Source organism: Tachypleus tridentatus, chromosome 12, assembly GCF_004210375.1.
Source record: "Tachypleus tridentatus isolate NWPU-2018 chromosome 12, ASM421037v1, whole genome shotgun sequence".
In the NCBI taxonomy this organism is placed as follows: Eukaryota; Metazoa; Arthropoda; class Merostomata; order Xiphosura; family Limulidae; genus Tachypleus; species Tachypleus tridentatus.
Genome location: NC_134836.1, coordinates 110,685,078 through 110,712,744, shown reverse-complemented (window position 1 = coordinate 110,712,744; position 27,667 = coordinate 110,685,078). Strand labels below are relative to the sequence as shown.

The following is a 27,667-nucleotide window of genomic DNA, read 5'->3' as shown; positions in this document are numbered from 1 at the left end:
GCTTTAAGTGAATCTCCACACTTAAAATACACTTTATTGTAAACTAATGATGCTAATTTCTCCTTACATATTTCTTATTAATGCAAGCGTTTGTAACCCTTTGATTATTTATCATTCTAATTAAAATAAAGTAACTAACATTTTTTTATTTCTCAGCCCCTATAAATTCATTATTAAGTATATACACACATGGTTCAACTATTAATAACATAGAAATTATATTAAGATCTATTCAACAAAACATAAAAAAATACTGTTTTGTTCTTGCCTTAAAGAAATGAACAATAGTGGTACTCCTACTGCAGCAGTTACCAATGGAATCGGATATTCTAACATGGATGGTGCTGAAATGGAAAAATACAAGTTAAAAAGAAAGTTAGTTTAGTGCAATTTGTTTTTTGTTATATGATAGTATTGGAGGAGGCTACGTTTCATTTGGTATACTTACAGTGAAAATAACAAGATAACCACAGCGTTCTAAGTTACTGGAATCGAAGAAGTTCCACTCTTTATTCAAACACGTATAAGTTTAATGCACATGGATAAAACATTACGGGTAAAGAAGTGTAAAGTATCACTTTAGATTTACTTTCTTCCTTGATAATCCAAGTAAAGATATTAACTTATCATATCTTATGAGAACCAAATACACTGACTGTGTTTTCATATCAAATCAGGATAATCATTTGATGCGTCACATGACTGACCACCATTACAGCATATATATATATTCGTAACAATGCAAAAGTGACGAGTTCTCAGACTTCCAAGGATGTATGATTGTTGACACTGACTTACTAGCAATTTGTAAACTGAATACTGTTTATATGTTTCTCTATTCAAAGAAATCTGTAATTAGTGTGTAAATGAACTACAAACGAAAGAGAATATATTGGAAACTATCGGTAACAATTCGAAGCGAAAGTGCATGGACGGTTGTTTTGTTGTAAACAAATCTAAAACTCTGCTCTAGACAACCAGTTTTTCTAAAATAGTCAAGGTTTAAATAATACAACAATACTAGGAGGAGAAAATACTTATGACATGCAATTACTGGTCCAAAACTTACTTCAGACAACAGAAAAGCTCAAACTGTGAACAGTGAATTAGTGGGAATGATAGACTTGGTTTGGTGAATCATGTTTTACCTAAGTTGCTATGAGTGGTGAAATGGTAAGAGATTTATTATTTAGAATAGAAAATAATGTCCACAATGTACTGGAATATTATAAGAGATCGGGTCTTCACACATTACTACATTTTTTACCTTCATGAATAAGGGATTGAAGAAATTTAATGGGAAGAAAGAACAACACGCGTCAATACAAACATCGTCACAGTAATATTTTTACATCACGACATTTTGTCACCAACCTTTCCACACATATTGTCTCACGTTAAAGGTACGTTTTACGTAATTTTATATGTAGCATAACTTACTTTTCTTTGGAGAAGGAACGTATGTTTCTTCCTCCGTTTCTGTTTGACTTGGATCTAAGAAAAAAGTTTGAAATATAAACAATGTTAACAATTAAAAATAAAATAATGGATGAAGTATATAATAACTAATTTACTGCTTAGTTTGTTCAAAACAGTTTTTCCTTTTTCGATTTATTTAAAAACTAGAATTCACAAATACTGATCACACATATAAACGCTTTAAAGGAAAGCACAACTTACAACACAGGTTATTTCTCAGTGTGAATCCTTCAGGACATTGGTGGTTTTCATTAGGTTGTACGCATGCTAAAATAAAGTATAATATTTTTTGTAGTTCAAGTATTGTTGACATAATAAATAATATTTTGCACTATTTGTTTGGAATTTAGCATAACACTACATCATGGGCTATCTATGCTCTGCCCATCACGGATATCGAAACCCGGTTTCTAGCATTGGAAGCACGCAGACATTTTGCTGGGCCACTAGGGGAATTTTTGACCTGATATGACACTTTAGGCTCATAACAAATTATTAACTACTTTTCTTCGTGAAAGCTCATACACTGGAAATCCTGTAAGGTATAAACAAAATCTAACAAATATAGTTGATGGCTTATCTTGTTCTTTATCTACTGTATCGTAAGTCACAGGAAGTTTCAAATCAATGTATTTTCATAATTAATAATAAATAAGGATTTACAATGCTAAAGTTGAGGGTTCGATTTCCCTCGGTAGGTACAGCGGATATCTCTTTGAAGCTTTGCTATATGAAAAACGCAAATTTTGGTAATTAAAGGCCCGGCATGGCCAGATGTGTAAAGGCATTCGACTCATAATCTGAGGGTCGCATGTTCGAATCCCCATCACACCAAACATGCTCGCCCTTTCAGCCGTGCTATAACGTGACGGTCAATCCTACTATTCGTTGCTAAAAGAGTAGCCCAAGAGTTGGCGGTGTGTGGTGATGACTAGCTGCCTTCCCTCTCGTCTTACACTGCTAACTTAGGGACGGCTAGCGCAGATAGCCTTGTGAAGTTTTGCGCGGAATTCAAAAACAAACAATCGTAATTAAAAATATATATAACATGACTGACGGAACAATAAAGTGAAGCGTGAGAGAGAACATAAACTAAAAAAATTAAAATTATTTACGAAATCATGTGTTTTTTCTGCTTTACGGAATAGCGAATAAACAACACGCAGTGCTGTATTTATTCTTGAATTATTTTTCATTAATATGTGACGTGTTTAATATTAACTTCCAACAAATGAAGATGTCTACCCAGATCAGAATTAAAGATATGCTCAGTAACAGATATAGTTAATCAAATAAGCTCTTCAAACTTTCTTATTTCAAATGATAAGAATGTATTGTTTCATCGCTTGGATGTGAAAAGTGGCTAAATAATGTCTCTGAATACCAGAACTTACTGTGTGTTTGTAACAAAAGAAACATTTTTCTGCTATAACACTGTAGCACTTTATAATTTCAATATTTTCACAGACGATTAAAGAAATCATTCAACACTTTTTATTTTTTAAATTATTTGTTCTATGACTTGTAAAGAAAACAACAAAACCTTTCTAATTTCTAACATAAGGTTATCTCGTTTTCTGACTTCACGGAATGTCTAATTTCATTAATTGTGTAATGCTATTGATTACATTTATTCATATATATATATATGTATTTAGTTATTGTATATAATAATAATAAACCAAAAATTATTTCGTAATGATAAATTTATATCCAGACAAGTTTGATTTTCAACGTTTTAACACCTCAGGTTTAACGCGGAAACAATGGCGGTGAGCTGTATGTGGGTAGTTGGAAAGGTGATTTCATGGATTTTGGAAAATTAATGTACAATCATTAAATATATATCGAACTTATAACACTTTACATAAATTGTAGTAAAAATGGATGGAATCCGATTCATAATATAAAGTGTGTTTTTTTTTTAACTTCTAAACACTACCAAAATCGATTCTTATAGGCATTTACCTTCCAAGAAATGAGTGATGGAAATTGGTTTGTGTGCTTTTATCTCCCAGTTTCTTGAGTATTCAATAATGCACTTATAAGCACCGGCATCAGAAATATCAAATTTATCAATCATCAAATCACCCGTGGCTTTGTTTACGCGAATTTTCTCGTCATCTGTTTCTATTACACCGTATGGGCCAAACCAATAATACCTGAAAACATCAAAGGTATAACATTTGATCTTATAGTTGTCAGGGACACATGGAATAACCTGTGGGGCGCCAAGTATAATATTTTCGGGTTTAAGTTTTATGTGCCCAGGCACTGCTATTGTTACAGCATATAATGCCATAAAAAGCAATGTTTTGAAAAGAACTTCACCATCTCTATATCTTAAAGTTTCCTTGCAGTAGTATGTTAAACGTTTTACAAAATGTCTCCTAATTATCTGTGTTGCTAAGATACTGTTTCATTGTTATATTATAAATATTGTAATGACGTAAGAACCACAAACAATATGTCATATAAGTTACGGAGTTACCGATTAACCACTAAAAGCTGATAAAAGTTACGGAGTTACGGAATAAACGCTAAAAGCTGACAAAGTACAGAAACTAAAAGTTGTAAAATTTATGATGAGGCTACAGAAACCACAATTCCATTTTTAAACAGCTTTGATTTGAATTTAAAATATACAAATTCAAAAATATGTGAAAAAAACATCTAATGTTTACGTTATTTTTATTACAAAATAAGATATTGTTGTTTCACAACATGCTTAGAGGCAACAAAGAAACACCACAAACAATATATCATAAAAGTTACGGAGTTGCAGATTAAACACTAAAAGCTGATAAAAGTTACGAATTAAACGCTAAAAACTGACAAAGTACAGAAACTAAAAGGTGTGAAATTTATGATGAGGCTACAGAAACCACAATTCCATTTTTAAACAGCTTTGATTTGAATATAAAATATACAAATTCAAAAATGTGTGAAAAAAACATCTAATGTTTACGTTATTTTTATTACAAAATAAGATATTGTTGTTTCACAACATGCTTAGAGGCAACAAAGAAACACCACAAACAATATATCATAAAAGTTACGGAGTTGCGGATTAAACACTAAAACTGATAAAAGTTACGGATTAAACACCAAAAGCTGACAAAATACAGAAACTAAAAGGTGTGAAATTTATGATGAGGCTACAGAAACCACAATTCCATTTTTAAACAGCTTTGATTTGAATTTAAAATATACAAATTCAAAAATGTGTGAAAAAACCTAATGTTTACGTTATTTTTATTTCAAAATAAGGTATTGTTGTTTCACAATAATACTTGCTAAATAATCACAGTTATTGTTGTGAAAATAGTTCAAACAACTCGCCTGGCAGGTAAATTACATAACTTAAAAACAAGCCTCTGAAAGACTCAAACCACACTTTTATCTTGCAATTCACAGGTGATGTTGCAGTCTGGAAGAGTGCCGAAAAACATATAACAGCAAGAAATGGCCACTACTAAACAGTATAGAATTTTAACTGCAGTAAGTGGAGAATTAAAATAAATGCGCACAAAATACAAGTCATATTATTTACAAAATCGTACAAAAGAAAACAAATTAATATATTAATATTACAGTTATATCTAAACGTGACTCTCTTACAAGTAACAATACAAAAGGACCTGGCATGGCCTAGCGCGGTAAGGTGTGCGCTTCGTAATCTGAGGATCTCGGGTTCGCGCCCGAGTCGCGCCAGACATGCTCGCCCTCCCAGCCGTGGTGGCGTTATAATGTGCGGTCAATCCCACTTTTCGTTGGTAAAAGAGTACCCCAAGAGTTGACGGTGGGTGGTGATGACTAGCTGCCTTCCCTCTAGTCTTACACTGCTAGATTAGGGACGGCTATCAGAGATAGCTCTCGAGTAGCTTTGTGCGAAATTCCAAAACAAACAAACAATATAAAAAAAAATCATAGGGGTTACTTTGATTTAAAATTAAACTGGATACCACACTATATAACATAAAAACCAGAATTTGTAAAATAGCAAGTTACCTTAGGAATTTAGATGATTAAAACAAGAATATTCAACAATAAACATATGTAAACTTTACAGAACATACATGACCAGTCATAGAATATGTTTGTGTAACATGGATAAATGTATCAAAAACACTCATCAATAATCAAAGTCCTTCGTCTGATACAAGTGTATCATACAAGGTCCCATATACGACAGTCATTCAGTTCAACAGCAAAACATTGGCTTGAATTATAGTGAATAAAATCATTCAACGCGTACTTTCCGATTATTACTAAAGTGATATTGTTATGACAGTTATAAAACATCAAAATTATGAGATTTGATGATTTTTACCTCTCGAATATGGTTTATTTCCATGCATGTTTCAAGATCTCGGATTTTATAGGGAATTTAAAAAGTTTCTATTCTTCCCTTAAGTTTCTCCAATTTGAGTTAAATTATTAAAAAATGAAAGCATCATAAACAAACTGTTTACATACTGGTTGGAACAGAATTACAAGACAAAGAAATTTATTTATTTTCTCCCATGAAGATACCTAGGGGGCTGAATAGAAAAATCGTAGAGTTAATAACATCACAGGCCTACTACCAATGTCTTCTCACAAGTATAATTAATTGTGATCACACTCTATCAGTTTAGAAAACGTTTTCATCGTAAGGCAAAGTATAGTTGATATAATATTGTACATGTTTGTTTTTGAAAAATTCGTGAGTGCTTATGAAGCTCGTGAGGTAGACAGAGCACAGAGTGCTGGTTTTGTAACTTTGCCTGGAGTTGCAAGCAACCCTGTTAATGGAATTATCTGCAATTATTCAATGAGAGACTGATCGTTTTGTGAGTCAGCCACTTTCTCTTGAAGTTATTCACCTCATGAACAATCTGAACCTGTTCATTCCGAGAAAGATTTTTATAGCCTTTTCCCACCACAGGATTTTCTCATGTTTCCCTATACACCTCCTGCAGAGTCAGCTCGGTTTAATATTGCGTATTTAGGTATGATTCCTCAGGTATGTGATGTTTTATCCTTTTTTATGATTTCCTACAATCCTCATCCTTTTTTGTTGTATGATAGTTCTTAGTTCTTCTTTACCTTATTCAGTTTCCCACTTTCTTTGGTTATTAGGGTTCATACAAAGCATTTTACTTCATAATTGGTTGAGAGTTCCAGCATGTCTTGCTTCCTATGTGCTGTGGATAGTTTGTTTGACGAACCATCAAGTAGCCTATCCGTTTTAAGACTCACAGGTGTTGGAATCTATTTTACCAATTTGGGAGTACTCCATGATTTCCAGTGCTTTTAACCCATGCCTCTGTCTTATCCTTACTTTTGTGGTATTTATCTATCATACATTTACTTTCAGATACTGTGTACCAAAATCCTGAGGTTTTTGAGGAACAGCCTCTCCTTTGTTACTTCTAAGATGACTCATTTTTCATTCTCTACTCTCACCTTGCATACATAATTTTTCTGTTGTTGAAACATACTGGGTCAAAATGCAGCCTTCTGTCAGACTTATTTGCTGCCCACTTAGGGAATCATGTGTAGCTCTGTTTCTTAGTATATTTTCAAACGTATTCCAGACACTTTGGAATTGCATGCTGGGAACACCTGCATCAACACTCTACCCTTTCGTTTTTTGGTAGCTCATTTGCCACAGTTGGAATCAAGAACAAGCCCCTATTCCTGTTTCCCATCCTAGTGCTTCCCAGCTTTTACCTGTTCCTCTTTCCAGGTGTTTTCTTCAGTGTAGATCATCATAATATCAACAGTACCAGTTGATAACTGGATGGGAGCTCAGTTGTGTGACTTTCTTCCCCTTTGGCAATGTTTCACCACAGATTGGTGGATTATTTGGGCATGTCCTATGCTTCCTTTACCTTCCTCTTTTTATCACAGATATCCATTTCTTTTCTTCTTCCTCAGGATCCCATTAACAGCCAGCTTCTGTCGGAGGTAGTTCAAGACCTTCTGTCCAACAGAACATTGAATCTAGAAATCATCTCTCTCACAGTTTCTATTCCAGCTGTTTGTTGTTATTAAAACTGAAGACTGGCTATCTGTCATAGTCTTTCAATCAATTTCTAAGTCTCCTTTTTTTGTTTTATAATGAAATTGTTTCTCCCCTTGGTGGGTGTTTTTTCTCCTATTAGCTTATGGATGTTGGCAGTCTGATTTATTTGCTGTTAATGTTTCATATACTCTTTATCATTTAACATATTTTATTTATCCAGATTATTCTTTCCTCCATAAAATCTTGGCTGCTAGATATGGTTACTCCAATTTCCCTTCCTTCCATTTCCTGGCCTTCTGTGTCCTGTATGTGCTCTTCATTGTTGTATTGCGAAGCTTCCATTCATGATTTCCATTTCCACCTATTTATCCCTTAGAAACCATCTTCTGTTTGTGATTTTTCTCCTTCCACCATATGGGTTCAACTTTTGATTTGGTTGGTTTATTCCTATGTTTCTTTATCCTCCCATACATTGCTCCAGGTGTCTTCTCATCAAATTAGGCATCTTACCTTTTCTCTGGCATCGCATCTTCATTGTCTGTCGGAGGAAATTCTTAGGCATATGGACTACATGTGATATGTTTCTCTCTCATTATTTGCATAGGCTTTCTACTTCCTCTTCAGGATGTTGTCTTCCACCTGTGACTATTCTTTAGACTTCCATGTGACAACAAGCCTGGATAAGTTATATTTCATCTTTTTCTACATTTTCAGAGGTCTTATTTCCATTCTCATTGTAATTCTCTGTTTGGATCACACTCCATGGCAAGTGTTGCCTGATCAAGTATTCTTTAACCTTAAAATCCACACTTTTTTGCCATGTATACGCACCTAAATATATTCCATGGCCATTCAGTGCACACTGTTGAGATGGGGTATTCAACAAGGTTGCTTGAGGATTAACTTTGCAACAAAAGTGCTTCACAAATACACCCATCCCAGACTGTACCAATCATGGACTACAGGAGTAAAACAGAATGTGATAGCTGCCTATCCTGCCATGCCTTATATTGAATAAATCAGCTTGGTCTACTTTAAAAACAGTTTCATGGTCACCTATTTCACTATCTGAGGTGTTGACATATTTCCAAACTTTCCACCACGTATCACACTCCCTTTTTTTCTAGTGGAGCTGGGTGTTCTTATCAATTTTCAATTCCAAGTCACTGTGGTAGTGGAATGTGGGGCATTGTCCTGAATTGTTTAATGGCATAAAATATCTACAATTCAGTGCAGAGTAGGGAAGTGGTTTTCTGCTGGTGTAGATGACATCATATATATAGACCAAAGGAGTGAGACCTCAAATTGCAGTTAACTCGTTTGGTTGGGTTTCATCATCCTGGTCCCAGATGAAAATCCATTGGCTGGATTTTGGATATAGAGTAAAAGCAAAATACATAAGTTTTTGCACATTGTAGTATGGATGTTTGACTTCCTCCTTCAGTTATACTTTATCTGTATTGTGGAGGCAGGGCTGAATTATTTATTAGGCACAGTGCCTAGGGCCTATGAAAACTATAGGTCCATGAAAATTTTCCTTAAAAGTTAATTTTTGGATTAACTTATATGGCTGGTAGGGCCTACAAACAGTAGGTGCCTTCGTCCTACAATCGTCTTGATACAGCATGGTGGAGGAACTTGGGATTGTTCTGGTTCTTTCCCTTCAACTGTCTTTTGTGTAGCTTATTCTGAGGATGTTATTTGTCTTAGGTTGGTTCTGGTCAATTTCTCTTTCATATACATTTTTTCAATCCAGGACATCAGGTTTTCAAAGTTGATATACCATTTTCTGTTCTTAACATACGCTCTCTTCAGGAGTCAGATGTTTGATATCCCTTCTGGTCTCATTAATTTTAAGTGAAGATGGTATGATCCTCATTCTACACCCACCCTCTCTATCTGTGTCAGTTTCCAGCAGCATAGATTTTGGATGTAGTTGACTTGTCAAGTACAGTTTATCATGCCCTAGCCACTTTGTGTCTGGAGACACTTCCATTTTTCTCCAATATTAATTGGATTTACTTCTCAGTTTTTGTCTACCAGAATATATAACACATTTCCCAGATTGGTGAAGAGTATGGCTAGTTTAGAAATAGTGTAGTCTCCCACATCATGTCATCATATCTAATTCTTTAGACTCAAGGTGTGTCCTTTGTACTCTTCCAAAGGGTGCTTCTTTTCTTCCCTTGCACCAATTCAGTGTGTGATTCTATCTGATTATATAAGCACAGCTGATGTACCATTTTAGAAGTTAGTTTTTCTATACATAAAATGTACTTCCTCTCCACTCAAAATGAGTGCTTCAATTCTCCACTAAAACTCAAAACAGTAATTTGATAGAACTGAATAGAGGAAGTCGCATGTATAATGAATGAATAGCACTTTCCTTTGTGGAGGATTATCCATGATAATTTGCATGAGAGACATTAAAATGAGTGATTTCCAAAGGATGGGAGGAAAAATACTTGTGGCATGTTTTTCTTCCATTTTTGTCACATAAAGGGCAGCACTAAATGAGACTAGTTATATGAAATACATTTTCAGTATAGGAAACATAACTTTCACTGTTGCCCTGGTTAATATCTTATTTTGTTGAAAATCACCTATATTTTCATGAAAATTGGGATCATCTAGAAATTTTTCCCTCTCTTCAGTATATTTTCTTGGCCTCCAAATTAACAAGGCTCCTTATATCCAATTTTATATTGTAAGCCTCGATATGGATGTATCATCCAGTTGTAAAAGAGACCCAAGGCATCTCTCAGTCCTAACTTGTTAATTTGGAGGCCACAAAAACATCCTGGATGGAGGGAAAAATTTCTAGAAGATCCCAAAATATTAAAGAGTCAGTGAGTTTAATACAAAGGTAGATGATGTGAAAAAAGATTGAAGTAGGTGATGCAACTTTGAACATTTTACAGTTTTAAGTCATCTTTATCATACTAATAAGATATAGTGTATAATGTAAGCCAGTAGTGAAAAGGAAAGGATGGTTTTCTGTGGACAAATATTTAGTCCCATCTCTTAAAGTAAGGTGTACTTTTTCTGAATTCAGCTTGACAGTGAGGATGAATCACATATATTAACCTGGTTTTGCTTGTGTTATTCAGTTGTTATACTAGTGAGGTACAATGGATGTATAATGTAAGTACTGTGGTTCCTGGGACACAAACAGCATAGCATAAAGATAGACTTTAATACAATAACAGTTTCCTTACTTGACTATTTTCCATATATTACAACAAAGGTATTTCTGCTGAATTAGACAATGACTGAAGATGGAAATTGGTCATTTAGCAAACACATCATGCTATGATCTTTTTATGGATGATTTATGGACAAAATTGAAAGTGCTTTTGTTGTTATTTTTTAAAGCTTTTAACATCTGGGAAAATAAGGTTAACACAGTATATGCAAATCAAGAAATTTTAAGAGTTTGGAAAATTTGTACCTTATGGACCATCACACTTTAATGTTATTACCTTAAAATTGAAACTGTTTATTTAAACCACATCTGAAACATAAAACCATTTTTATCAAAATCTAATTTCAAAGATACCCAAGAATAATTAACTTCTTAAAGTTTTAGGTCAATTAGGAATTGTATTTTTTTAATGAAATTTAGTTTTCTGTGAAGAGATTTATTTTTGTTGTTGATTAATTAATGAAATTCTTATTGTAGTTTTGTTCTTATTTATTTTTCAGTTGTGTAAATAATCAGAATACTTAATACTTTTACACAGTATTATTTGTTTAAGGGTTAATTTATCTTTTAAGAACAATTTTCAGGCTTCCTGCTGCCCTTGGAACTATTTCATTGTAAATCATGTTCAGTTTTGATGGCCATAATAATGCATTATTATGAAAATACTTCTTTCATTGTAGTAAGTTTCTACAAAATGAGGTCAATCTTATTCCACACATTTTGATAAACTTTTCACACAATCTCCACTGCATTTGGATGTTGGCTTTCTAGACTATGTTTAAGCAGATCAAAGACAAAACCAAAACAGCATTTTATGCTTCAATAAAACTGAATTGTGTTGGCAATCCAAATATTTTATGTTAAGGCCTTCAAAACAAATACAGATAATAATTATTCACTAATGGATATAAACTAAACTGAGTTCTTTTTTGTCTTCAATAGTGTTTGCTAATTCAGAACCTGTTAGAGGGTTTGAAGAAGGTGCACTCCAGATGTGCTTTGCTGATCTTAGGCAGGTTAGTAAACCTTTACAAAACTCTACTATTTAAGTTCATATTAAAAGATATTACAAGTAATGTAAACATTGCTTTTGGACTAAATACATTTTATGTGGTTGCTGTAGAATAGTCATTAATATTGTATATGTATGTAACATAGGCATACATTATGTATATAGATATGTAATTAACAGTTACATTATGGAAGACATTAAACCTTGTAGAATGATATATGCTCATAGGAAGAAAAGTATGCAACTCTCATGAAATGCCTTTCAAAAATGAAACTAGTTAATGAAATTATTTCCTTAAAACTTGATAACAAACTTTCATTAAAGTAAGTAGTTTCAGCAAAAGTTTTATTTTGTAAATATTTTTTGGATTTTTCTAATAAAAATTCATTATTTAATGTAGTTATTTACACTTGGACTCTGAGTAGTTCACATGCAAAGTAATTTTTATATAAAGAATACTTTTTACCTTACAGTTTTTACATTTCATTTGCATAACCTCTAGAACCTCATAAATGAACATCAGTTGCTGTTTTTTAAGGTAAATGTTTGTACTTTATTTTCTCTTTTATGCACTGTATTACTAACTCTATTTATCATCAACAGAGAGTGCAGGGAAATGTTTTTCAAATTAACAAAAATGTGTACATACCTTTTACATCTTTATAGAAATTTATTAGTATAGTCATCTTTTTCACATATTCGTAATTTAACGTCTTTATCTTTTCATTTATAGTTTATTTTTAATTATCCTTTAAAATTCTTTGTCACTATTTATTCTGATATGTTAACTGATACCAATAGGCCTTTTATGAAGAAGTTATTTTGACAAATTTCCCACATAGATGTGTTGCAAAAACAGGATGGCTGTTATGGATACCATCTTGTTTATAAAGCTTTCACAATCCATGTAACAAGTTAAGCTTATAAAAACCATTAAATCACTCAAATATGATTTTTAAAACATAAATTATACATAGTCAACTAAAATATAAAAATTAGATTTAAGTACAGTTCAACTGTCTCTAACTATAGCATTTTGAGGTAACAAACCACTGTAAGTGCTGTAGACAATAGTACTGCAGGCTGTTACTTCTACTTTAGAACAAAAACTGTTCACCAATTTCATAATAACTGTTGGTGGAGTGGAGTGTAAACTGAGCTCTTTATAACAGCTTTGTACACTTGTATTAACTAATTACTTGTACATCATAAATTTGTTTCCAATGTATAGAAGATTGGCATAGCACCCATAAAAGGCTGTAAAATCTATTTCTGTTTTGCAGTGGATTCAGTTCTAAGACTGCATATATCTATGTCTCAAAAAGGACATGTGAAAACACATTGGCATCTTGACAGTTGTATGCATTGCGAGCTTATGTGTTTAGTCAGTTTCTGTTAAATTGGAGATTTTTTTTTATATAACTTGGATCATGTGAAAAGCAAACTATGTGAGCAAACTATTTATTTTAAATGTTTCTGTTGTAACAAAGAATTAAAACTTGGATAACATAAACATTAAATTATATACTATAATGTTAATTTCATTCACATGCATGGATTGTAAAGATGTTAAATTAAATTTTGCACATAATTCAGTAATTTGCATATACATTAATTTTAAAATGCTGCTGTTCTGATCAGATAAACAGATATGGCTTTCAGTGTTATTTTGTTTATCAACACTACTCATCATTGAGTTTCTGATGTGAGTACTTAAGACTATGTCATTTAAATGCTTCTGTGTGCATTTTAATCTGGAATTTTTTGCCTGTTGGCTTCAGTCAAGAACACTTTTTATATATCTGGGAACCAAATATACACACGAGATTTACATTCATTGTCAGTGACAGCCCTCAATGTATTTATGGCATTTGCACTTGTGATTATAAATGTCGCATACATGTTTGTAATTGATACATTTTTTGTTGACTTCGCTCTCTTGAACTTCGAGGAATCCAGTTATATGTCTTATCACAGCTGTAAGTGAGAGTGACTTATTTTGTCACGTAATTCTTGGAATTGTGATTTCTTCATGAAGTTATTTGCTTTTATTCTCTTTTTTTATATTTTTTCTGTTGACTAATTCACTGGACCTTTCTACAGGCTTTAAAAGAATTTCAAAGTAATTTTTAATCAGATTGTTTACTTCTGTTATAATTATTTTGGTGAACTTTGTATTTGGTCATTCTAATTTGCTTGAGAAACATCTCTAGAATACTTTAGAATCCTCTTTTCTTAGTCTTGCCTGAAACATCAGTCTAGTCTAGTTATCTGAATGGTAAATGGTGAACAAGTTTTTGTATTTGTCTAGTTCATCCCATAGTTCTGATGCTCATGAACTGTCATGGTTAGTAACCTGTATGGTCACTTCTGTCTGATTGTTAATTGAGAACTTTTATTAACTACTAGATACTAGTTACTCATTACTTTTTATCCTGTGTTTTGACTAATAATCTGCTTCCATATTCTTGGAAATTTCAAAGAACTATTTATTTAGTGGTCGTGGCTGAAAATCAATCATTAGTCTTCTTGATGCAGAGACTGGTTGATATATATACAGTAGTTTTAATATTCAGTGACCATCATGGAGGTCTGTTTTCTCTTTTTTTAACTTAAGGGAGTTTCAAGTTTGTATTATGTGAATTTTGTTGCATATTGCTTTTTCTTTGTATTAGAGGATGATCTTGTGTGTGTCTCAGGTTAATAGGCTGGCTTTTATTGGTCACTAGCCATTGTTAGGGAAGGTTGTATAAAGTTTTACTTGTACAGGTCTCATGCTTTTCTAGGTACAAGGAAGCACTGTGCTGGTATATGGAATCCTCTCTTACTTCACAAAAGAAATATTGTTTTTATAAACACCTAAAGTTAAAAAAGGACAAAAACAGTTACATTATTTAACTAGTGTTTCAAGCAACTGCCCTTCATTAGGTTTGATATTGTTTAAGGTTATTTAATTTTCTCAAGTTTCAACATAACTGTTCATTGTTATTTGTGAATCTTTTCCACTTTTAGAAAGAAATTAAGGATGTTTATTGGATAGCACTGTTAAAATCTATAACAGTATGACATCATTCTCAGTCCTAGAATTAATGACCTTTGTGCATCTCTTTAAAAAATTTCAAAACAACTTTGTAATTTATTTTTATTTTTTTTTCCTATATTTAATATCACCTGTATTTTAATTCATTTTTCTATTTCCTGTATATTAGTATTGTTTCCTATATATTAATATCACCTATATTTTAATTCATTTTTCTATTTCCCATATATTAGTATTGTTTCCTATATATTAATATCACCTATATTTTTATTCATTTTTTTTATTTCACCTTATATTAGTATTGTTTCCTATATATTAGTATTACCTATATATTAATATCACCTATTTTTATTCATTTTTCTATTTCCCATATATTAGTATTGTTTCCTATATATTAATATTCACCTATATTTTTGTTTCCTATTCATTTTTTTATTCTATTTCCCTATATTAGTATTGTTTCCTATTTCCCATATATTAGTATTGTTTCATATATCATTTTCATTTTCTATTTCCCATACTTTAAGTATTGTTTCCTATATATTTCTTTACATTATTTCTGTAATTCCCATTCCTTTTTATTTTTTTTATTTTTCTGTTCTGTGAAAACTTTTAACATCTTTTTAACTGTTGTCACTGCCATCTTTCATGTAATGCACACATTTTTTTATGTACATCTACCCATGACAGGAATGTCTTCTGTTATTATTGACATAAATGACATCAACATCTGTGCTTTTAATGTGCCCTACTAATCATTGCTCTTTATTATCCTAAAAAAGAATAGTCAATCTAGTTAAAATATTTTATGTCACCTTTATTGGGTTATATGTAGTACTGATAAAGATTTAAGCACTCATTCAGTTTCCCATGTTTCACATGTACATAAACAGTAAAAGGATTGTTAGGCTAGTTTAGCCTGCTTGAAACAAATAGTGTATTTTGTTCAGTTTAAATTCTTGCTCTTGCTCAGTATGTTAGTGATTGCTATTTCTTTTACAAAAGTTTAGTAATGCATTTGAAAGCCATGCTGTGTAACATTGAATAGATTCAAAATAGTTATTGGTATCTGAATAGACCTATTTGCCTGAAAGTTCCATCAGTCAATAAAAATACAGAGATAAAAGTTACAGTTTTGTAAATCACCTTTTGAGTATATGTATAAAGATTGGCTCTGCTTACTGTTAATAGGAAGATTTTGAATTTTTCATGAAACATTAAGTTATGAAGTACTTTATAAAAATGATAAACGTAGCATGAGATGGACTTAAAAATTGAAATAACTTTATTTTAACTAAACATTTTAGTAAACTGAAAACATTGAAGATCTACATGTTGCATTCTTTGGAAATAAGAAGCTTTATGGCTGTCAGGTATTTACAGTGTTAAAGAATATAATGTGTGTGGTAGAAGGAACACTCTAAATGTCCCTCTGGTGTTAATATATATAATAAACAGTTTGTGTCATGCTTCTTTGTTTTAATAGTAATGGTCTACAATTTATATCATTGTTTTGTAACAAAACTACCAATTGATATTGTTAGATCAACTATGGTATTTATGTTGTGAATGTTTAATATACATATTGGTTTGTTTTTTATTCTTGTTAACGTTGGTGATACAACAAAACAATTTAATTCAGAAATTATTTAGATTTAGAATTGATATTTTGTCTTTATTGAGCTTAGAGTAAACTATTGCACAGTACATTTTTTAAGCTTAATTATAAAACAAATAATACCCTAGGCTCACTTATTGCACCACGATAAGTTAAATAGCATTTTATTTCCATTTTTTTCAGTTGTTTATTAACATTGAGGTATAGACAAAAGTAAGATAAAAGTTACCAAGGGTTTCAATGGAGTAGCGTTTCAACTAAGCCTTTGTTACAATAATGTTTTACACCCAATGCTTATATTTAGGCCATTAAATACACCTTCTGTTACTAATGTTAAGATCAGATGATAGCTAGTTGTGTCTAAGTGTGAATGTGTAGTATTTAAAGTACGTAATTCCCTCTAGTCTTACACTGTTAAATTAGGGATAGCTAGCTGACTTCCGTCTTGTTTTAGACTTCTAAATTAGGGATGGCTAGTGCAGATAGCCCTCGTGTAGCATTGCATGAAATTCAAAAACAAACAAACAAACATAATTAAAAATGTATTAACTGTGGAAACTCTACTAAGTAAAATAGTTACATATATTTTTCGATATCACATCTTCCAGTTATTTTAGTTTAGTCAGAGTCCATCAGTCTCCTTTCACTAAAACCTATTTCTTATTATTACTTTCTGACTTATGGTGTACAATTCCTCCTTCTTGTAATTTTTGTTAGTTAATTTATGTATAGCAGTTTACTTTATTTTGGTGCACTGGAATTTATCTTGCAGAATTTTTGTAGTTATATTTTCTAATAGCTTCTAGATCTTTTCATGACATGGGACTGGTCAACCTACTTTCATGACTATGGACAAGAAAATAGCAAGTATTTAAGGGTAAACCCACAAGTTGCTGTAGTTCTGCTTGAAAAGTAAGTGGAACATAAAAGTAATCAAAGTTAATTTTAAATGTCACTATATACTGCTTTATTATAAATTGTTAGTCTTTCCAATAATTATTATGCATGTTTTGATTTTTAAAAAAGGAAAAAAAGTTGTATGTTTAGTTACCTAGAAAACCTGTATAGTCACCTGAAAAGTTGTTGCCCTTAAGAAACCTGATACTATTGATGTTTAGTATGTTGCCCTTAAGAAACCTATACTATTGATGAAAGTTGTATGTTTAGTTACCTAGTCATAGATACATATGAAAGTTGTATGTTTAGTTACCTTTAAGAAACCTGATACTGTTGATGAAAGTTGTATGTTTAGTTACCTAGTTATATGTTGTCCTTAAGATACCTGATACTATTGATGAAAGTTGTATGTTTAGTTACCTAGTTATATGTTGCCCTTAAGAAACCTGATACTATTGATGAAAGTTGTATGTTTAGTTACCTAGTTACCTAGTACTATATGTTGTTTAGTTACCTTAAGATACCTGATACTATTGATGAAAGTTGTATGTTTAGTTACCTAGTTATATGTTGTCCTTAAGATACCTGATACTATTGATGAAAGTTGTATGTTTAGTTACCTAGTTATATGTTGTCCTTAAGAAACCTGATACTATTGATGAAAGTTGTATGTTTAGTTACCTAGTTATATGTTGTCCTTAAGATACCTGATACTATTGATGAAAGTTGTATGTTTAGTTACCTAGTCATATGTTGCCCTTAAGAAACCTGATACTATTGATGAAAGTTGTATGTTTAGTTACCTGGTTATATGTTGTCCTTAAGAAACCTGATACTATTGATGAAAGTTGTATGTTTAGTTACCTAGTTATATGTTGTCCTTAAGAAACCTGATACTATTGATGAAAGTTGTGTTTAGTTACCTAGTTATATGTTGTCCTTGAGATACCTGATACTATTGATGAAAGTTGTATGTTTAGTTACCTAGTCATATGTTGCCCTTAAGAAACCTGATACTATTGTTGAAAGTTCTATGTTTAGTTTACTAGTTATATGTTGTCCTTAAGATACCTGATACTATTGATGTCTTACTCCAAGACATGTCCTGCAAGATGTCAAGTTTCATTTTTTAAATTAAAAGTTAAGTCTTATTTAGTTTCTCAACTAGCCTTTGACAGGTGTAAATACAAATTTAGAAAGAATGAAGGTAAGATGATAAATAGTTGTAGACTGTGAATAAAGTAATGTTTTATTTTTTCTTTCTTTAATGTTAGTTTATTTTTAGTATTGGTTAAATTGTTTGATATATATTTGTTTATGAGGATTATTTTGCATTGTTATCTTAAGATATGTGTTCAGAACAAAACTAAACCTTCTAAGCTAGCTGAATCTTGTGTTTGGGATTATAGCAAATATTTTGCTTGCATAGAGGTACCATGACAGATGGATCAATACCTTCCAATCATCATAAGTATGGTGGTATGTTAGACGTATATAATATTCATTACTCGTTTAATTTTTATTTGAACTATATAGGTATTTTGTTTTGATCAGAAGTTGGAAACAGTTGTAGATTTTATTACCAAAAAGTTTCTCTCCGTAGATGTTTTTTATCACAGTAATATATTAGACATAACTTGAGAATTCTCTGTATTAATACCATAATTATTAATGAATCAGTTTTAACTGTCGAGAGTTTAATAATAGTTGAATGTCTGTTGTGTAGTCAGTTAATCATACATGCATACAATTTGCACATATTCACAAGATGATAGGTTCCAATGCTTCAAATTAAATAAACATTCTTAGATTTTCATCTCCACGTGTTGTGACAGCAATAAAACATTGAATACAAAGTAGATAAATATTATCAATATATTATTTTTCTAATGTAGATAGAAATGAAATCTTAAATTTATGGTATGTTTATAACTAAAATTCTATTTTACATTTTGAAGTTAATAATCATGAATGTGTTAGTTAATTTAGCCATAATTAGTTTCATTTAATAGAAAACCACTTAAATTCAGAATGTTTGTTTATTCATATATTTAACAGTGCTTACCACAAATTTGCACAATTAATTGATACTTTCTTGCATATAAATATGATAGTTTTCCTTAACCTTTTTTTTATGATAACTAGGTGTCTAGGCTTTTTATAATGAAAGAACACCTCATATCTGTTAAAGCATGTCTTGTTAGTTGGCATAACTAAGAATATAGATACTTGTAGGAATATCATGAAGTATATATTTTGTATAGGTTGATCTGTAAGTAATTTTGAAAATTTTATATTTAAGGTTGTTCTATGTGTAAGCTTCTTTATAATATTATAATAATCATTATAATATAATGGTTTTAACTATGAGCTTTTAGTTATGAGATAAAATTGATGTTTTTTGTTGGTGTGTTGAAATATCCTTAAGTCATTCAATCAAAGTAATTTTTAGAAATATGTAAAGCATATAAGTGTTTGAGTAATTTTGCACAGTAATTATATGTTTAGAAGTTACACTGTGCACAAAAGAAGCTTCTCCACCACAATAAAAATACAACTGTTCATGAGTAGTTTGTTGATCCTGATTCTAAAAATTGTTGAATATTACTGATCACCTCTAGTTTTTGAGCTATGTTAGGTTTATTCTAAATATTCTTATATATTATGAAAATAACACTCTGATAACTTTATTTATTTATTGAAAATTGCATTTAAGAATGTTCAAAAACAACATGTAATTATATACTGAAAATACACTTAAGTTATGTTTAAAACTTTCATCATGGTATTTTTTTAATTTCTTTTTACAAAATACCTGACTGACTTGTTGCATCTTTTATGTATGTTGTTAGTTTCATGCTATAAGAGTCAACAGTAATCTTCTGTCATCACAGGATTCCACTGTCTTTCTTGATGTTACTGTTCTATTATAGACATATCTTAAGGGAAGTGCTCACCAAGATTATTGCTCACTACACCTAGATCACTTGATAAGAAGCTTAATTAAAAGTGTGAGAAGTGTAACTGTAGTGACATCTTGGACCCAGTTTTCCTCTAGTTCTCAGGGATATCATAAATCGTCACAACATAGTTTTCATCTCTGTAAATTCCTAAGAAAATTTTAACAACCAGTTTGAGTGATTTCCTCACAGTAAGTTCTTTCTGACTGAGTAGTGTTTCAAAATCACCATTCATCAGCACTTCCCAAATGTGTGGCCCAACAAAGATGCCACCTTTTAGTTTTTACTTCACTAACTTTTTGAAACTTATAAGATAGATGGAATGAGGGAAGAAACATATCTTGATGATTCACTGAAAGTTGGAACTCAACTTTCTGTTTTCCTACAATGTAATTCTCTCTCACTGGCCATTCTTTTTGAAATGAATTTTATGATATTGGCTATCCCAGACAGACAAAAAAGCTACACTGTTTGGTATATTCACTTTATAGACTTAGCAGTAGTGGATATTTGATTGCTTCAGGTATAAGCTGCATGTTCTATTATGTTCACAGCATTAATAACAGGAACCAATGGCTTAGTGTTCCCATTATGTAAAAGCACAGTTTTCACACTAACTTTAGATGAATTGGTAAAATGTTTTCTTTCTTGAGAGTATATTCAGTACTTGATTCTTCAATTAGTGCATCAACATTTGTACAGAAACACAAAGTATCTTGCATGCTGTAGTGAGAAGCAAGACTTTTATGATAAATTCCATTGCCGTAAATGAAAGTTCCAGTATAAAACAAGTCACAAATCTGATCATTTAGCTCATCTTGTGTGATCAGATGAGGCAGTTTATGCTGAGATGCCACAGGGGTAAAATTACTAAATGAAGGAAGTAAAGATGATTCATTGTCTTTTTTGCAGTATAACTTCTATTCCCCACTTTGCTGCTGGATGTGGCACAAGAAAATCATCCCAATGAGATACTGGTGTCATCACAGATGCAATCTCTGAATATTTAGTGTATTGTTTAGTTTTGTCTTAATATCCAGAAATATTAATGCAAAAATAACAGTTAGTTAGATGATCTTTGAGCTCACACTGTATCATTGAAATTGTCAATGACACAATTGCTCTTCTTTTATTTAGCCACTGTGTGAAGCCAGATTTGGAAACTGTACAACACAAATGTAGCATAAACTGTTTAGGTGGTTTTTTGGACTTTACGTGAAGTGAAAGCAGTCAGTACGTCAAATAATTTTCTAAAAAGTATAAAAGAATTATGTTTACAGAACTAGTTTAAAATATTTTAAAAACAAAATTTTGATTTTATTTGATTATATCACAGGTATGATGTGAGGAAGATGGACTTTGTTTTGAGTGTGGGCAGAGCCAGACAAAGTAACCAACTGAGTGAGTGAGTGAAAAGCAGTTGAGAGAGATGTGTTTCACTCTGCCCATTTTAAGCTCAGTTGAGGGACTCCTCAGATGTTCCTGGGCAGAAAAGGTGAACATGGGAATGAAGCAGAATTGGTGCAAGTCATTATAATTTTATCAAGAACAAGTAGCACATATGAACAATATATATGGAGTTTTACACCAATACAATACAGTTACTGTCTGAAGTTATGAAACATTTATTCCTTTTGTTCATTAAACTTTCTATGTAAACTTAATTCCACGGAATAAACCTATTGGACTGAGCTGATTGTATGGTATTACACATATTGTTGATAAAGTAGTGAGATACTATAGTATCTTAAAATCTAGAGGTGATGGACAAATTCTGATTACATATCTGAAACCAAAACTATTTAATTACCAAGAATCACTTGAGTTTTCTCTAGTAGCAAATGATTTGTTATGCAGTGATACCTAAAACATTGTTTAGGGGCAAATTTGTGTGTGTGCAGTCTTATAAAAGAATTGATTGATTGATGAAGTATATAATATGTGTTTCTCGCACTTCATCAAAGGCTAATATAACTGTTAAATTTTATTTTGTAAATCCTCATAGACTTAATAATTCTCTGTGTTTTAATAAACTTAATTATTTCATATAAACTATAATTTTTTTCCGGTATAAATTGTTTAATAGTTATATAAAAATCTTCAGTTTTTCCCTCAGACTTGAAGTATTCTGCACTACACAGTTCGCAACTATCGTCTTCACGTAAAATGCTTTATACGCGTGCTTTTTTTTCCCTGACAGGTTCTAGCTAGGTAGTTTGAAACAGTTGCTTACGGAATGAAAATTAATATATTTATTCGAGCACTATAGCTGCAAAATACAATCACGTATGATTCATTTCCAAAAGATCAAGTTATATCAAAACACAAATACATGCTATTATTATTAAATAAATTGAATTAGGATACTTGATCTCTCTCATTTAGAGAAAATTAACTTAATACATATATAATAGCACTCTTTCTGTTCTATTCTGTATTTTTCTCTTGGCAAAGTTATATCAAGATTCCGGGCACAAAATCTTAATTTTATTGTCGTAAATCCGTAAACGTACCACTGTTTTAACGTGGAATATCGTCTTGTATGGTTTTTAATTTCGCTCAAAGTTACACGAGGGCTATCTGCGCTAGCCGTCCCTAATTTAGCAGTGTAAGACTAAATGGAAGCCAGCAAGTCATCACCGCCAACTCTTGGGCTACTCTTTTATCAACGAATAGTGGGATTGACCGTCACTTTATAACGCCTCCACGGTTGAAAGGGCGAGCATGTTTAGTGCGACCGGGATTCGGACCCGTGAGCCTCAGATAAGAGTCGAGCACTTACCGTCTTGTTACTGCTCAGTTTTATTTCTTCAGTTCTCAATATTTTCAGATTATTTGTTTAATTTTCTCTATTGTAAGAAACAAACATTTGCAGTTTAAAAATTCATTTTATAAATAATTTTTATTGCCATATTTTACACTTTTATATATCTTTCAGTTATGAATTTTAATGGAACATCGTGCGTTAGCTGTAATTTTAATTTGACATTTTTTTTGTTTGTTTGTTTATTTTGCACCATAAATAGCTGTTTCAAGCCTACTAATTCTTTGCACATTACGTAGGTATTTTCAAAATGAGTTTACTTGTCAAGCATTCGAAATTTTATGACACAAACAAACTAATTATCACAAATTGACAAAAAAAATATTCACTATATGATTGATTACACTTTCAGTATAATTGATTTATAAAAAAATCAACGATATTCGTTGAATAATTGAAGCAATATCATTTACAAATCAGAACAAGTACAAAAGAAAATAACATTTCTTAAACGAATTAAGTCCACTTCCAGTGGTACAACGATATATTTGTATACTTACAACGCTAAATACGCGTGATGGGTAAAGCACAGACAACCTAGTTGCACAACAGGGTGTCTGTGCGGACTTATAATGCTCGAACCCAAGTTTGGATACCCATGGTGGGCATAATAACATTATGTTGTTATGTGCTTGTTTTCAAACAGAAAGACAGCATTAATATCACTTAAGATAACTAGTTATAAATAATATAAAGCTGGAACTTGTTTTTCAGTTTATGATTTTTTTTAGAAGTTTCCTACGATTGTTTGTTTGTTCAGAATTAAGCACAAAGCTACATAATGGGCTATCTGTGCTCTGCTCACTACAGGTATCGAAACCTGGTTTTAACGGTGTGAGTATACAGACGTGCCACTGTGTGGGCAGTTTCCTATGAATAAGTAGCTATAAATGTGACAAGTTAATCAAAGGACATAATTCACTTTTTACTACATGAGATTTCATGAATATGTTTTCGGTACATCAGGTTTTGAATGTGAGATGTAGATTCTTTACAATAGGTGTCTGTGAGTTTTTGGTGATAACTGTCAACAATAATAGGGCAACACACAATTTAATTGTTTGAAAATTATATGTTTAAAAACAAATCAAATTTATGTACAAAAATTCAAAACACTATTGATTATAAAGGCCCTGCGTGACCGAGCGCGTTAAGGCATGCGACTCGTAATCTGAGGGTCGCGGGTTCGCGTCGCGCTAAACATGCTCGCCCTCCCAGCCGTGGGGGCGTTATAATGGGACGGTCAATCCCACTATTCGTTGCTAAAACAGTAGCCCAAGATTTGGCGGTGGGTGGTGATGATTAGCTGCCTTCCCTCTAGTCTTACACTGCTAAGTTAGGGACGGCTAGGTGCAGTGGGCTAACAACCTACTCAAAAAAAGCCTGTTACAGAAACCGCAGTGATTGCAGCCCTATGTTCCTTAAGGAATTGAGTGGCAGATGATGATGATTGGTTATAACAGTTCTATCAAAAGCTTTAAATAATTTTTTCTTTTTGTTCAAAGTCCACAACGGCGGGTTCAGTCACTTTGTAATATCATTTGACAAGAAAAATAATACTCCTCTACTTCGTTATTACAACATAAAGTTATGATTAAGAAACATACTAAGAAACCAAATAAACACAGCCATAAAACTATGTTCACCAGATAAAATTAACGATGAATTAGACAAAATAAAACAATACTTCACCAACATCAATAAGTTTCCTCCACAAACCGTAGGAAACATTATACGCACACACCTAGACAAAAACAAAATCAACTAACAAAAGTAAATATATCCCACGAATTAAAAAATCACAAAACCATATACTGCTGCATACCATATATTCCCGACTTCAGCAGAAAAATAACCAACATTTGGCAAAAACTAGTAACAAAATATGACATTCCAGTTAATAACAAATTTTTTTCAAAAACCAGGCACAAAACTAAGGTCTATACTGTGTAAAAACTGTACTGACAAACAAAACACCAACATTATTTATAAAATATAATGTGATAACTGCCACGACTTCTATATTGGTGAAACAAGTAGAAAAATGAAAACCAGATTCAAAGAACACAAAAACTCACCTTCACACGTTTTCGACTAATATATTAATGTTCCATAAGGAAGGAAAGCCAGCAAATAAACCTAAGCAACTCGTAATCCGAGGGTCGCGGGTGCGCGCCCGCGTTGCGCTAAACATGCTCGCCCTCCCAGCCGTGGGGGCGTATAATGTTACGATCAATCCCACTATTCGTTGGTAAAAGAGTAGCCCAAGAGTTGGCGGTGGGTGGTGATGACTAGCTGCCTTCCCTCTAGTCTTACACTTCTAAATTAGGGACAGCTAGCACAGATAGCCCTCGAGTAGCTTTGTGCGAATTTCAAAAAAAAAAAAAAAAAAAAAGAAGGATCCAAATCATGGATTCTCTTCACAATTCGCAGATGATGTGGCAGTCTGGAAAAATGCCGTAACACCAACGATAGCAGCCATCAACATACAACCACAACTAAATAGAATAAGTGAATACCGTTAAAGATATAATATAAAAATAAACAGCAGAAACACAGCTCGTAGTCTTTACGAAATTGACAAAACACAAAAAAACAGCCAGAATTATATATGAATGGTACACTACTTCAGACTGCCCCATCGGCAAAATTTCTAGGTCTAACCTATGACTCAAAATTAACTTGGATTAATCATGTCAATGAAATTAAAAATAAAGTCTGACAAAGAATCAAATATGCTAGAGTCTAACTGGCAAGAACAGTGGAGCATCTACAGACAAGATACTTAAAATCTATAAAACATATATTAGATCAGAAATAGATTATGCAGCTCAGCATGGATAACTGTAAGCAATGAAATAAACTAAACTACAAACAATCCAAAATACACTCCTCACAACAGCATACAGAGTTCCAAGAACAATATCATCTCAATTCATACAGAAATATTCAAACATACCAACCATACCAGATAGAATTCTACATAGTACAATGATGTACTTATAAAATTGGATGAAAAACGAACTACTATGCGAACAAGACAGGTACCTCATATATGATGAAGTTAGTCCTAAACATCTCTCCCCAGTCAATTTATATTTTAAACATAAAAGAAAGAAAGAAATGCAAATAAATAAATAAACAATAAAATAATTTAAAAGCGATTTAAAAGTGCCACCAACAAATTTGACATTTTGCTGATAGAGCAAAATAATAACTACATATGTACCACAATACATGGACATTGCTCTGAAAAGGATCAGAATAATATTCAGTTCAATAATTACAAATTCCAATACTGCAAGACCATAAGTACGGGGAGGAGGAAGAGGTCAAAGAGAACCTGACCCTCAAGGGTATGAACATATCTTACCCAAACACCGAGAGAGACAGATTGTACACGTTTTCGAACACTGCAAATCAAATAAACACAACATAACCACAGAAAACACCCAAATACTAAATAAAGAAATAAACATAAACAAACGCAAAATTAAAGATGACTTACTTAGTATTAATGTGGGAAATCCACAGAATATTAAACATGCTTACATGAATAAAACTGTACAGCAGTTTTATATTTTTCATAAGATAAAACAAATAATTTACGTGTTTGAGTTTGGTTAGAAAAAAATAAAACAACAGGTTGAAACTGATTAGTTATAGCCGTTTGTTTACTGTGCATTGATACTACTTTGTAATTTGTTCATATTTTCCGATTAAAAGTACTTGCAAAATCCTTATAACCTCAAGATAACTGTCAAATGTGTTAGGATAAATGTTTACATTTATCAGTTATTTTTAACAATCGAATCTTTGTATGGATTCGGTCCATTTGACCGATCTCACACCCACCATACAAAATTAGATAATAAATGATGCCTATTTTATTATAGAATGACTGCAGATTATAACATGAAAACACGAATGCTTAGACTAAGTAGCTCACCTAATAGTATAATATATTTATAAATACATATTATTTTCAGTATATTGACTTTTCAGCCGTACCGAGTTAAACATTACAGAAGTTACAATAACGCGGCGCGCCTACAATCATGTTACCGTATCCAACATTAACTGTCTTGACTGTGTTTTAGTTTTTTAGTTTCACGCAAAGCTACTCGAGGGCTATCTGCGCTAGTCGCTCCTAATAAAACAGTGCAAAACTAGAGGGAAGGCAACTAGTCATCACCACTCACCGCCAACTCTTTTACCAAAGAACAGTGGGATTGACCGTTGATTTTTAACGCCCCAACAGCTGAAAGAACGAGCATGTTTGGTATGACGGGGATTCGAACTCGCAACCATCGGACAACGAGTCAAGTGTTTTAGTGAACTAGTATTTTGTAAAACACAGTCACATTTCAGTTACAATACATATGTATATACATTATTACTATTTACAAATATACTCTTCAACTTATTTTTCTTAAAACATTCAAGAGTAAATAAAGTATGGAAAATAATAATCTCTTCTAACGAGCATTGTATTCGTTTATTGCTTGCCATAGGCTGCTAAGCCTTATCAAAACTCGCACGTGGGGAATGTGAAGCTAAACAATTTTTTGGGTTTTATATATACATTTGAAACAATAAAAAATTATACATTAATATAT

The 27,667-nt window shown here is 32.0% G+C and overlaps 1 protein-coding gene and 1 long non-coding RNA gene across 10 annotated transcripts; one reads left to right on the top strand and one right to left on the bottom strand.

Moving 5' to 3' along the window:
* Positions 1-161: 161 nt before the first annotated feature.
* LOC143233078 (uncharacterized) lies at positions 162-1,991 on the bottom strand. The gene is made up of 3 exons (XR_013017952.1): positions 1,681-1,991; positions 1,441-1,494; positions 162-344 (listed from the first exon to the last, which is right to left on the bottom strand). It is a non-coding gene; the product is annotated as an uncharacterized LOC143233078 (long non-coding RNA).
* Positions 1,992-5,746: 3,755 nt separating this feature from the next.
* On the top strand, positions 5,747-21,981 carry LOC143235326 (exocyst complex component 6-like). 9 transcript variants are annotated; one of them, XM_076473368.1, is made up of 5 exons: positions 5,747-6,084; positions 11,640-11,713; positions 12,212-12,247; positions 17,167-17,279; positions 20,159-21,430. In XM_076473368.1, exons 1-5 carry the CDS (start codon positions 6,006-6,008, stop codon positions 20,244-20,246), a joined length of 390 nt encoding a protein of 129 aa, XP_076329483.1. In that variant the 5' UTR covers positions 5,747-6,005; the 3' UTR covers positions 20,247-21,430. The 9 variants fall into 9 exon arrangements, 7 of the variants coding, with proteins under 7 accessions (XP_076329483.1, XP_076329486.1, XP_076329485.1 ...); XM_076473371.1 differs by having other exon boundaries at positions 5,749-6,084; positions 20,198-21,430; XM_076473369.1 differs by lacking the exon at positions 20,159-21,430 and adding an exon at positions 21,561-21,981 and having other exon boundaries at positions 5,991-6,084.
* Positions 21,982-27,667: the final 5,686 nt, after the last annotated feature.

Bases quoted from the DNA above. Each gene is read 5' to 3' on its own strand.
- LOC143235326 (XM_076473368.1), top strand. From the start codon at position 6,006: ATGAAGATACCTAGGGGGCTGAATAGAAAAATCGTAGAGTTAATAACA. The intron at 11,714-12,211 runs GTTAGTAAACCT...CATAACCTCTAG, and splicing joins GCTTTGCTGATCTTAGGCAG to AACCTCATAAATGAACATCA. The intron at 12,248-17,166 runs GTAAATGTTTGT...ATTTTCTAATAG, and splicing joins ATCAGTTGCTGTTTTTTAAG to CTTCTAGATCTTTTCATGAC.